The following is a 13,205-nucleotide window of genomic DNA, read 5'->3' on the forward strand; positions in this document are numbered from 1 at the left end:
AGGCACACCTTTATTGTCTCTTAATGATTCAACCGTATAGTGAAGGTATTATTAGTATTAGCTTACAGATAATAAAACTGAGCTTCGGAGAAATTAAATAACTTGTCCAAGTTAAAAATAATTGGGGGGGGGGGCGCCTGGGTGGCTCAGTGGGTTAAACCTCTGCCTTGGGCTCAGGTCATGATCTCAGGGTCCTGGGATTGAGCCCCACATCGGGCTCTCTGCCAGCAGGGAGCCTGCTTCCCCTCTCTCTCTCTGCCTAGCTCTCTGCCTACTTGTGATCTCTCTCTCTCTCTCTGTCAAATAAATAAATAAAATCTTTAAAAAAAAATGGGGATTTGAATCTTTATGTCTGTCAGCCTCCAAAATTGTTTCCAATATACCATAATTTTCATTATTTTATGATGGTTTAAATTTACCTTGTTGTCTTATAAGATATTGCAAGGAATGTGTTAACAAAGAAGCTTTATTTATAGAGAAATTAGCTCAGTAGTTTTCCAGTAAAAATTATCTCAAAAGTATATAGATAAAGATTCTATATCTGCTGAAGTTTTTTTAGGTTATAAAATTAGATTTGTTCTAGTCAAAGCAACTTGTTTTTTTTTTTTTAAAGTGTTTCATTTGAGATAATGTGTTTTAGCATTTTTTGCCTCTTGTCAGGAAGGAAAACAAAAGTTCTCTTGCTTGACTTAATATCATTATGTCTGACAACATAGTTGACAGAACAACTGCTAATATACCAAGGATTTTCAAATTCTGTACATCTAAAAGCCATTAAAGAGTTAGCAAACCAAAAGCTTTTCATCCAAATATTCAGAGGTTATAACCAAAGGAACTATCTATCTCTGGAGTTGTTGGACATAAATTGTGTTGCAAGAATCATCAAGTTTTTTCTTTCTTTTTTCTTTATATACAACCCAATAAAAAGGTAGCACAGGAAACAGGGGAGATGATTTTGCACATGAAAAAGATTTTGTTTTTTAATTGGAAAGAAAAAAATAAAAATGAGAAGTCCCTTTGTATCTAGCATATGTTTGAAAAGTCAGTAATTTCTAAATATCAAAGAGTAATTAGTCATAACTACTTATATAATAGCAAAGAGTATTTCCTCTGATTACATTTTTTATTTTGTTTTCCTAATAACAATATATTACCACAAGTTTTGGTAGGTAAGCACTGTTTTTTTTTTTTTTTTTAATAACAGTATTTTATATGGACTCCTTAATTTCAAGAAATTATTTAACTATTGAATATGAATGATAAAGCTATGGAAAGTTTATATCAAAAGGGACATTTGGGATTACCTAGTTTAACAAAGTCTCTTTTACACTTAGGGGAACAAGGAACCTAAGACAGAAAGTGATCTTCCCAATTTGAACAGATTACAGATATACAGGAATAAAAATCCTGGTTTCATGAAGCTTTTTCACCAAATTATTTTGACTAAGAGTAGATTTTTTTTTAATTCCAACAACTATGGAATACATGGCTTATGAGGGAAATTAACTATCATGTTGCTCACCTTCATAGAGCTTAATTCATATGTAATTTCATGCCAACTAGTGTTAAGTTATGTGGGGAAAAAAGCAAGGTAAAGGATTAGAAAGTGAGGAGGAGGTGCTAAATTACGTAAGGCAGTCAGGGAAGCTCTCTGAGATAGTCAGATCTGAATAGTGACCTGAATGAAATGAGAGCAAACCGTTTTAGCATGAAGACGTTTTCAAGAACTGAGGATCTCAATTGAGAGAGACTTGAAATGAGTTATGCTTGTTTTTGAGAAACAGCAAGGGGACTAGTGGCTGCAGTGCAATGAGTGTTTACTCGTCCATTGAACATTCATCCCATGGAGTATAGTAGCTAGAGCGTTAAGGAGGGAATGGAGGTCTGCAAAGAATTAGACTACCATTTAGTTATGTTAAGTATAGAGTATTATACAAGTCATGTATTCCTAGTTGAGTATTTTGCAAGTAAAGCTAGGAGGAACAAAAGTGTTTGTGAGTAATGTCACTCCAAAGACTAGAGATTTTATCATTCTGAAGTCAAAGTCTTTTATGTGAAATAAGTACTTTAAAATAATTGTATAGGTCTTTATTAGTATCAAAGAGCTTGTACATGTGTTGCATAATTTGATCATTATAGTTTCATGAATCTGTAGTAAACATATCTTCAGTTTACAGTAGAGGAAGTTGAGGTTCAGAGAGGTTAACTGATTTGCCAAAGGTTGGTTTGACAATTTGGAAAATTGTTAGTTCATAGTAAACCAGAAATTTAGAGAATGAAAATGATTTTACAAGAAAATATTTATTGTGCGTCTCTTCATATGTTGTGGGTAATTCTCTTTTCTAGTCTGTTCATTTTATGTTTTATTATTATTATCATTATTATTATTATAGGAACTTGCAAATGGTAAGTTTTAACTTAGGCAGTTTTACAAGTACTATTTAAATAAAACTTGTAAGTATGTGGATTATATAATGGCCTATAATAAAAAATGAGAATTAGAATAAGTGAGTTGGAGGGAAAACATTTTTTCTTGAATAAGTTAATGTGATTCAAAAGTGTAATGTTTTCATCTTCAATAAAATTTGTCCTCAACTTATGAATGAGTGATTGTTAATGCTATAAAATTGCCATGTACAATATGCTAGGTAATGCTGTGGGAAAAAAAAAACAACAAAAACTTGATTTTGAAAGAGGGACAAAGGTTTGAGGGAAATAATATCTGTCATTTTACTTAATCTTTGCCACTTTTTTTTGACCCTTCTGTGGGTTTTTTTTAATTAACAAGTAACATACATTAAAAAGTGTGCAAATCATAATAGAGCTCAATTAATTTTCATGAAGTGTACACACACATATAACCAGCTCCCAAGATCAAGAAATAGATCATTACCAGCACCCCAGAGTCCCTCCCCTTGCTTTGTTCAAACAACTACCCTCACTGAACACTATCCTGAATTCTATCACAATAGATTAGTTTTACCTGTTTTTCACCTTTATATAAATGGAATCATACAGTGTATAGTAGTTATTTTTGTTTGTTTGCTTGCTTCTTTTGTTCCACATTATGTCAGTGAGAATCATCCATATTACTGCTAACAGTTGTATTGTATTTATTCTCACTGTTCTATAGTATTTTATGATTGTCTGAGTATACTGCATATTTGTTCTACTATTGATGGTCATTTGGGTTGTTTCCACTTGTGGGCCATTATAAATAGTGTTGTTATGACCATTCTTGTATATGTCTTTTAGGAGAGAGAGAGAGGAGAGAGGCGGGGGAGAGAGGGAGAGAGAAATAGGTTTTATTTGTATATAAATCCAGGAACAGAATTGGGATTACCTAGTTTAACAAAGTCTCTTTTACACTTAGGGGAATAAGGAACCTAAGACAGAAAGCAATCTTTTTTACACTTTTAAAATTTAAAAAAGATCTCTTTTACACTTTAAAAGGTCACTTAAAGTGATCTCTTACACTTAGGGGAACAAGGAACCTAAGACAGAAAATGATCTTCCCAATTTGAACAGATTACAGATATACAGGAATAAAAATCTTTGGTTTCATGAAGCTTTTTCACCAAGTTATTTTGACTAAGAGTAGATTTTTTTTTTTCAAGCAAACACTGCCAAAGAGTTTTCCAAAATGCTTTTACCAATTTATTCTCCTATCATTTATGTATAAGAGTTCCCTTGTTCCACATCCCTGTCAACACTTGGCATTTTCCATCTTTTCAGGTCAGCTATGCTTGAATACAATCCATGGTGGATCATTTCCAGCTTTTTTGAAGTCTTGTTGTTAATTAAGAATTGTTACGATATATGTATACATTGTGAGATACTTATCACAATTAAACTAATAAACATATACAACACTTCACATAGCTGCCTTTTTTTTTTCTTTCTTTCTTTTTTTTTTGTGGGGGCGGGGGCAGTGTGGGTGTCAGCACTACTTTATGGTCTAACAATCAGTCCCACTTGGGAATAAATCCCAAGGAAATGAAATCAGGATCTTGAAGACATAGCTACAGTCTCATCTTCATTTTAGCATTATTCACAATAACGAAGATAAGGAAACAACCTCAGTATCTGTTGGTGGTTGATGGATGAAGAAAATATGGTATTAATAAATATACAGTGAGATATTAATTCAGCCTTAAAAAGAAGAAAATCTTACCATTTGCAATATCATAGATGAAGCTGGTGGACATTAAGCTAAGAGAAATAAACCGAATACAAAAGACAAACCCTGCTTAATCTTACTTAAGTGTGGAATTTTGAGTAGCTAAACTTCTAGAAGCAGAGAGTATAATCGTGGTTACCAGGAACTGGAAGGAAGAAATGGGATATTGGTCAAGGATATAAAATTTTAGTTAGGTAAGATGAAGAGGTTTGGAGAGCTAAAGCACAACAATGTGACTGAAGTCATCAATATTTTGTTATATACTTGAAATTTACTAGAAGGGCAGACCTTAAGTATCTTTACCAATTTTTTAATGTGAGAATTGTTATCTCACTTTATAGATGAAAGAACACAGATTTATCAAAATTAAATGGCATGTCCAAGACCACACAACTTAAGAAAGAGTCAATACTGCCATTCAGTTCTGTCTTCTCACACAGTCTTTGCTGTTTCCTTGACTTAGAATATTTTGATTTAATTCAACAAGAATAAATTGAGCGCTGAATATGCTGGACTTCCTAATAAACTGTGAGGAGTAACATGGTTTTGTGAGCAAAGCTCAGAATGTCTAGGAGAGGAACAAGAAAAAACATGATACAAGAAGCAGAGTGAATTAAATACTGCAACAAAACAAAATAAAATAAAACACGAAAACCAATACTATGAGAAGTTAAATGAGGAGAAGTTCACAATTACCTATAATGGCTGAGAAGAGCATTTGTCATGTCCTCTTGGATAGAGAAATAGAACAACCTAAGCAAAGTAGAATTTGGTGTTGGGAAGTGTGGGCATGTCAAAGAACTCATAGGTGATAAACACATTATTGGCAGTGATAGTCAACCATGAAAAAACTATAACATTTTAACCATCAAATACCCTAAATGTCTCCTTATTCCTCGTGGTATTTCTGTTTATAGGAGAATGCCAGGAGGTGGGAAGGGCCAAGGCTAAAATAGTTACAGTTGGCTGGGGAGGAAGGGTCTCGTTCTGGATAATAGCAGACACAAGACTGGAGGGAAGAAACCAGAACCTGTGCAGGATATCAATGCAGAGAGAAGAGTAAGGAAGAAACTGCATAGCGGAGAGAGATCAAAGTAGAGTATGGAATTATGAGGTTGGGGATCAGAGGGAGGAACCATACAGAGAGTAGATAAGAATCAGAGGAAATGGGGTGAGACTGGAAGGGATCCTGAGTGGTTGCCCTGAGCTTAAGAGATATTCCAATTTTCCTTATCATCTGGATGGAAATGGGTGGGTGTTGTTATCTTCCTAGGGCAAGGCAGATTGAGAAGGTATTTGGAACGTGAAAAAGAACTGGTCACATAATGACTTGTACAATGCTAGACCAAAAAAAAGTGTTGTTTTTCATTAAAAATGCTGCTAAGGAAGTGAGTTCTCAGAAGTAATTTCGGAACCCTATTAAAGGTCTTGTTCATATTTCACTGAAATTCACGTCAACTCAAGCTGCATAAACTTAACATTTGGAAAGATTTATTTTTAACTTTTTTTTTTTAAGATTTGGAAAGTTTCTGGAGTAATAAGTGTGAAGAGTAAGCAGCATTTTACAAACCTATGTACATGATGTGTATCTGGAGATGTTTGTTTCATCAACAAATATTTCTACAAGTGTTGCTCTGTACCTACAATGAACTGATTTCTTGGCATAATATAAACACAATTCATAAGATGCAATATGACTACTGGTTAGTCTTTCAAAAATAGAAAAAAATCCTCCTGATTCCACTTGTTATTTACTCTTAAGCTTTCATTATATGCACTGGATTTAGGTAGTCTTGGATTTAGGTAGTCTAGGATTTTACCACCTTTGGCTCCAAGCCTACTTGTCTCCATTACACACTAGATTTATTGTCATTCCAAACACAATTTTTTTTTTAACCTCAGATCCGTATCTGAATATATGTGATTGTCCAGATGTTTGCTGAAAGTTTTAATATTTTTTTTAAAGTATGTGTGTCTGTGTAATTTGTTTTAGCTACAGTGGGAACAATTTATGTAGGATAAAACTTATAGCATAGGGTTCTGCATGCTGGAACAGATAGAAACTTCTATGACAAAAACACAGATTTAATTTCTAGTTACATGATTGATTACATTTTTCTTGCTATAAGTGAAAACTTAAGAAGAATAATGAGTTGGAGTTTTGTAAATTCTGAAAGTTTACAGCATGCTTCCATGTTCTTCATTTTACTTTCCTTAAAATAACTCAATTTATAGTTGCAAATGTGAAATTCAAAGTTTAATCACTCAGTTAAGGTCCCATGGTTAGTAGGTATGGATCCAGAAGCAAAACTGATTTTCTTATTCTAAGTCTAGGACATTTCATTTCTCATTACACAAAAAGAGAGCAACAGCAACTATATTGTAAATTCTTTGATATCCACCTTCATATTATATTGAAACTATGTAAGTAGTGTAAAGGTTCCACTTAGAGTGATTATCCAGGTTGCTCAGTGTTCATAAGCTTTTCTCACCATTTCTAGAAGGTTGTCTGTGCACTTAGCTTCTGACATTTTTTCCACTTGAAATGTTTTGCCCTGTCCAAGTGTTAGTTGACTCATTTCTGAATTCTGACTCTGCATAACCCCTTTGGAATGATGTTAAATGGGATACTTCACTTGACTTTTCATGTCCGATTAGGACCTGGGTGCTCTGTCTGGGGTTCACCTTGCCAGCTCAGAAGTTCGAGTCCCAATCCCTGCCTAATGCTATTCCTGGCTCATGTCCCTGCCTTATATCCTGCATTTTTGCTGTTTCAAGAGCAGACTTTAAAGAGTTGTGAAACTTGTTCATTATTATCAAAACAAAAATGCATTATTATATCAAAACAGAAATAACACTTTTATTTAGTAAATAATGAACTCAAGAAACCTTATTTACTAAACAAAAGTGTTATTTTTCTTATTTATAGAAGACAGTGTAGTAATTATCTTTGGTGAATATGGGTTTTATGACAGCTAGTCTCAAACTGGCAGCTTGGCATGAAATGCAGGCTTGGTTATGCAGTAGATATCAATGTGTGCCATTGCAAAAAGTATTGAACCAACAGCCAGGAGCTCATGGTCTAGCCCAATGCCTGGATCTCCCTGTAACTTCCTATGACTCTCAGAGCAGTTATATCAGTATCATGGGCTTTAATTACTTTGGTTTTGTTTGGTTTCAGAGAGAGAGAACGAGAGAGGGTGCAGGCATGCACATGCATGTGGAGGGACGAGATGGAGAGAGATTCGTAAGCAGGCTTCGAGCTGGAGCTGGATGTGGGGCTCCGTCTCACCACCTGAGATCATCACCTGAGCCCAAATCAAGAGTCTGGCACTTTAGGGACTGAGCTCCCCCAGGAGCTATCTTCAGTTACTCTGTTAAATAAAATCACCAAACTGAGCCATCACTAAGCAGATTTGAATCTATCTCTAAGTTTTCATGTCTGTGAAGTATATTTCTAAATAAATAAGTTGTGTCAATATATCATGAGATCTGTACACAATTCCATGCCCCATATATTTATTTTCTTATGTTTCATTTATTCATGGAACTTTCAAGAGTCCCTTAGTATCTGGGGCTGACTAGTACTGAGCTAGACCTAGAAACAAAAGCTGTGAAATTATTTTGATTAGTCTGTTTTTAATATATATATACATATATAATATTTACTAACTAGTAATATATATATATTACTAGTTATATATATAACTAAATATATATATTTACTAGTTATATACTAGTAAATATATATTACTAGTTATATATATAACTAAATATATATATTTACTAGTTATATACTAGTAAATAAATAGTAAAAAATATATAGCTAGTAAAATCTATAGTAAATTTTAGCATTTTCTGTCTTTTAACCCAGTCCTGGAAGAAAACCAGAGCTTCAAATTATCCTATAAATTGAATTGAATCACTTTGTTTCCTCTACATGGCAATGATTAAACTTTGTCCTAAAAGTTATAAAAAATTATAAAAGTCCTGGGGTGCCTGGGTGGCTCAGTGGGTTAAAGCCTCTGCCTTCGGCTCAGGTCATGATCCCAGGGTCCTGGGATCAAGCCCCACATCGGGCTCTCTGCTCAGCAGAGAGCCTGCTTCCTCCTCTCTCTGCCTGCCTCTCTGCCTACTTGTGATCTCTGTCTGTTAAATAATTAAAAAAAAAAAAAAGGGAGTCTCTTAAGCAGTGTTTTTTTATCACTGACGGCCTTCACCAACATCCATCGATGCACCACTGTAGCTGTCTGCAGATGAATCCAGGGGACTAGTCTGTATCTCCTAGCAGGACATGTTTTAACCCAGTGTTAGTCCGGCATATTCTTCAGTAACTTAACTGCAGGTGTAACTGCATTAAACCACTGGGCCCTTACACTTAAAGGGTTACAAGGGAGAGATTTTTCAAGTACATGGCAAAGACAGCAGTGGCAATTGTGAATGTGTTTCTCTTATAGGATTCTTATTTACATGTAGTTGAAGAAGATGCTATCACATTTGTTTTTCTTCTGCCTATCTTAGAAGGGAAGGAATTTCTTCATTATGTGAAATATACTTTGTCCATTTGACATGTTAGAATTTGATTTCATTGTATTGATTATAAAATCTCATTGTAAGTCACTAAACAAGACTTAGGCAGAAAGGTGATCTTGAGAGGCAGTGACTGTGAAGCATGAAATGTGAGCTCTGGCATTGATGCAGCAGTGTGTGTGTGTGTGTGTGTGTGTGTGTGTGTGTGTGTGTGTAACTTTGAATTCATTAGATAACCATTTAGTTGTCTTACTTATCCAATGGTGAGGTGGAAGGAATTAAGTTTCCTTCTTGAATTAAAACTCTTATTCTATGTTTTACTGAAGATCACACAATATAGTAGTAATATTTTTTCTACAGTTATCCCTGGGTATGTTGCCTGAATTTTGATTATCAAGTTTAAAAAATGTTATAAAGAGATTAAATGAAAAGTTACTGACATTAAGCAAAAGGGTAATACACCTGTGATTTTATGGAACAAATTTTGACTGCATAATAGATTTGTGTACATATAAGGTAGTCCCTTCAGAAACATCTGCGAGCCGGTGTGCGCGGTTGTATTTGATTTTGGTTCCCAGGGATACATTGTACATGGTAAGGGCCTCTAAAATGTGCAGTAGTCTATCTCTTAAATTTACAAAATATTTTACTGGGACCAAACCTGGGCACAGCCTTGAATGCTGTTAGTCCAATGAGTGATTCGATTCTGGGGCTGTGTTCTGTGAAGTAAAGGTCGTTTAGAAGGGAAATCTTGCTTCTTGATTTTGTACGATGAATCTTTGTAACTGAGTGCCACTAGAAATGATGTGCAATTGCCTTTGGTTTGTTCTTAATGTAGGACCTATATTTCAAGTTCATTGCATTAAAAATTTGCAAGTTCACTTTTAAAACCTTTCTCTCTTTTGTATCTTCTTTTCCTCTGCAGGATGTTTTCACTCCAGAATGCAAATTCAAGGAATCTGTATTTGAAAACTACTATGTGATTTATTCTTCCACACTGTACCGTCAGCAAGAATCAGGCCGAGCATGGTTTCTGGGACTCAATAAAGAAGGTCAAATTATGAAGGGAAACAGAGTGAAGAAAACCAAGCCCTCATCACATTTTGTACCAAAACCTATTGAAGGTATGAAATGAACTTCTTTTCTTTTTAGACCCTGATTTCTGTGTGTTGATGACAGTTTTGCTCCTTGTCCCTTGCACAGTGGAGTTTACTTAGAATGCTGTAGATCAAAACAAAGTTTCAGAAAACACAGTAGTACCTCTTCCTTAAAAAAGGAAAAAAAAATCTATTATAAATACTTGGCACTTATTAAAACAGTGCTTGAAATAGAAGCTAGAAAATTCCTGCAAGTAGAAAAATAGTGCTAGTTGCCATTTGGAATGTGATTTCCTTTTCTGTTGAATGCAATCATTTAATTCCTCAAGCTACACTCTTGAAAAGTCAATCATGTTATTATAGTGCTTTACAGTTTGCAAAAAGCCTTTAGAGATATGCTTCTACATCTCTGTGAGCAAATCTAATAATATGGGGTATTAATTTTTCTTTGTATTTTCTAAGGAAAGAAAATAGTATACTATTTACTGTGATCAATAAATATTTACAGTATTCAATTTTATTGTTCTCAATCCAGCCTATAACCTCCCCTCTCATGATCGTGTAATACACTGTTCACTTATTTCAAATTGATCAGTGAAATAAATAATTTTATGCTAAGGAAACCCAGTTTGAGCGACTTGTTCCTTATGGACGATGAGAATATACCATTAGGGTAGCCACTCATGCTGTATTCAGTCAAGCTTTTTAACACCGGCTAAGAAAATAGCAATAACCTAGACATTTACTGATAACCTTTGTTTCTGAAAGTCACATTATAATCACTTAAAACATTAGCTCAGCCTCCTTGTCTGTGGAAATGAGGAGATTGAGGCAGCATATTACAGTTCTGTAACATAGCCAGGCTTTCTGTCCCCTAAATATCTATAAGGCATGGTCAGGTCAACCAGTGTAGCGTCATAGCGCCTGCTGGACCATACTTATGGCTGTAATAGTGAACAAAGGTTTATTCAGTCAACACTGTGGTAGAAGCAGTGGGGGGAAATGGGACATTTGAAGCTCCTTCTCAAAACTCCCTCTCAAAACTCCCCTCAGACCCTGTGCTTTCAACCACACAAAGCAGAACTGTGCTGCTTGTAATCTATTTTCACAATCTGGGGGGACGTGTAATTCTTTAGCCCTCCTCTCCCCACAATGTCCATCCACTCACGTGCCTGAAGATGCCTGTGAGTCTTCATAAAGAATGAATCCAAGAGTCACTCCTTCTGTGGGGGCCTGATTCTCTTCAAGTAGAATTAAATGTTCTGTCACTTTATCATTGTATACAATCCTCTCCCCTAGAACTGATCACATTGTATTAAATTTACCTACTTGCCACACTGTCTTCTCTTATCCATAGTTTGATCATTTTTTGAATGTGCAGAACAAGTTTTATTTTTTCCCTCATATATCCTTGTTGCTTGTATAATATCTTATGTATCATAGAGAAATATTTAATAATCTGTTGTCAGTTGAGTGAACACATGAATGAACAAATGAATATGTAAGTATGAAGACGAAGAAGAATTGTATATGCTCCAGATAACCTCATAATATTCTTGGAGATATGAGATATGTGTATTAGTGGCAACAGTAAAATGTAAAAAGTGATGTATTACATGTTGCCAGAAATGATATTGGGATTTAGGGAAAGAGCAATTACCTCCCCCCAATAAAAGATATTGAAAAGCTGACTATTTAAATGTAATTTCAATAGTAGGCCAGGTTCAGACCATCAGAGGTGAGAGGTAGAGATCAAGCAGCCCAAAACACTCCAGGTGCAGTGTGAATAAACTATTAAAACTTTTGCATCATTTTTTAATTGGAACATAATTAACATATTTGTTATACATGTATGTAACATACATGTTATATTCATTTTGACTGTACAATATAATGATTAAGTAATTCTAAACATTTCTCAGTCTCATCAGGATAAATGCAGTCTTAATACCCTTTATCTATTTCACCCATTCCCCGACCCAACCCCCTCTTACATCATTTTTATTTGTGCATTTAAATAGGTTTTTGTTGTTGAAACAAAAGTAGCACATGCTCATTAACAATTTTTGGAAAACCCAGGAAAGTGTAAAGGAAAGGAAAAATCTACGTGTGTTACTTGCTTTTTTTATGGAAATGCTTTTCACACTGACACCCCTTCCCCCCAAAGAAAAGAAAAAACTCACCTATAACTTACCCTCCTAATCATGACTGCTGTCTGCACCTTGGCTAGTCAGGCTTCTTGAGACTCTGTGACCATGTACCCATTTCCAAGGGTAATGGATTCAATGACTACATTCCTAGTCCCAGAGCTGTCTAAATTCTATATGTATTGCTGTATTTCAGTACAAATGTAGGAAGAGACCACTAGACATTCCTAATTGCTTACTTTAGAATTAGATTTGGCTATGTACAATACAAAACCCATGTTAAAAGCATCTTAGTCACCAACCAGATCAAGAAACCTGCCATCCACGTCCTCATGCCAGCCAGAGAGAAGAAGAAGGGATGAGAAAGGCAGAGGCAAAACCCTGTGCCAGTGTTCTCTTCAAGAAGGTCCCCATTAGCTGCCATATGATGCTTAAATCTCACTGACTGCAACCCAGTTAGATGGTCTCACTTAGGTGCAGGGAAGCCTAAGCATGTACTATGTCTTCTGGATGGCTACATGCCAAATAAATGTTCAGTTATTCTGATAGAATAGCAGAATGGGACTGGAAGAGTAAGAGCCTCTGCTTCAACGTGCCATCATCTTAACTTTAGAATAGCCCTGATTTCCTAATTTTCTGATTGATAGTTTTTGGTTCATTATTTTGTTTTTATTTTTTTTATTTACTGATGTTTTTGGATGGTTTTCCTTTTGTTTTGGGGGGGGGAAGAGTCCATTCTAAATCAGATTCACAAGTACTTGGATTTGTATCCAAGGCCCTTTGTCTCTTTAGATCGTTGGAATGAAAGCTTAGGTGTTGGACTATATGGAATATGATAAGAATCACTTCCAAAAATAAAAACAAGACTGCAATTGTTTCAGAACAAAACCCTTTAATTCCCTAGAAATGTCTTTGCCTTTTGTCTTAGAGAGCAAGGTTCATTTTTTTGAACAAATTAGCTAACAGTTCTATAAATGCATACTCTGTGCAGGTATTGTGCTAAACATGTCTCAGTTATCCCCTTTTATTTTTCATTCCATTTCTATGAAGTGGATTCTAATATTATCCCCATTTGACAAACGTGGAAAATGAAGCTCAGAGACATTTAGTAATTTGTACCATATCAAGCAGCTTATAAGTGGCAGAGGCAGAATCCAAGCCAAGGCATTCTGACTCAAGCAAGCACATGCTTAACCTCTGTGAAGACAAGTGAAATTGCTTACAGTCTGAAGTCTGAAATGTAACCTCAAC

At 35.1% G+C, this 13,205-nt stretch overlaps 1 protein-coding gene across 2 annotated transcripts in view; it reads left to right on the forward strand.

Annotated features, from left to right (window-relative positions):
* LOC111149904 (fibroblast growth factor 12) overlaps positions 1 to 13,205 on the forward strand; it is a 405,831-nt gene that overhangs the window by 371,903 nt on the left and 20,723 nt on the right. For both annotated transcript variants that reach the window (XM_022507202.1, XM_022507198.1), the window contains exon 4: positions 9,636 to 9,834. In XM_022507202.1, the coding sequence (XP_022362910.1) occupies positions 9,636 to 9,834 (199 nt within the window). The remainder of the gene's footprint in view (positions 1 to 9,635; positions 9,835 to 13,205) is intronic.

Source organism: Enhydra lutris, unplaced genomic scaffold (genome assembly GCF_002288905.1).
Source record: "Enhydra lutris kenyoni isolate GAN:26980312 unplaced genomic scaffold, ASM228890v2 scaffoldscaffold2, whole genome shotgun sequence".
Classification (NCBI taxonomy): domain Eukaryota; kingdom Metazoa; phylum Chordata; class Mammalia; order Carnivora; family Mustelidae; genus Enhydra; species Enhydra lutris.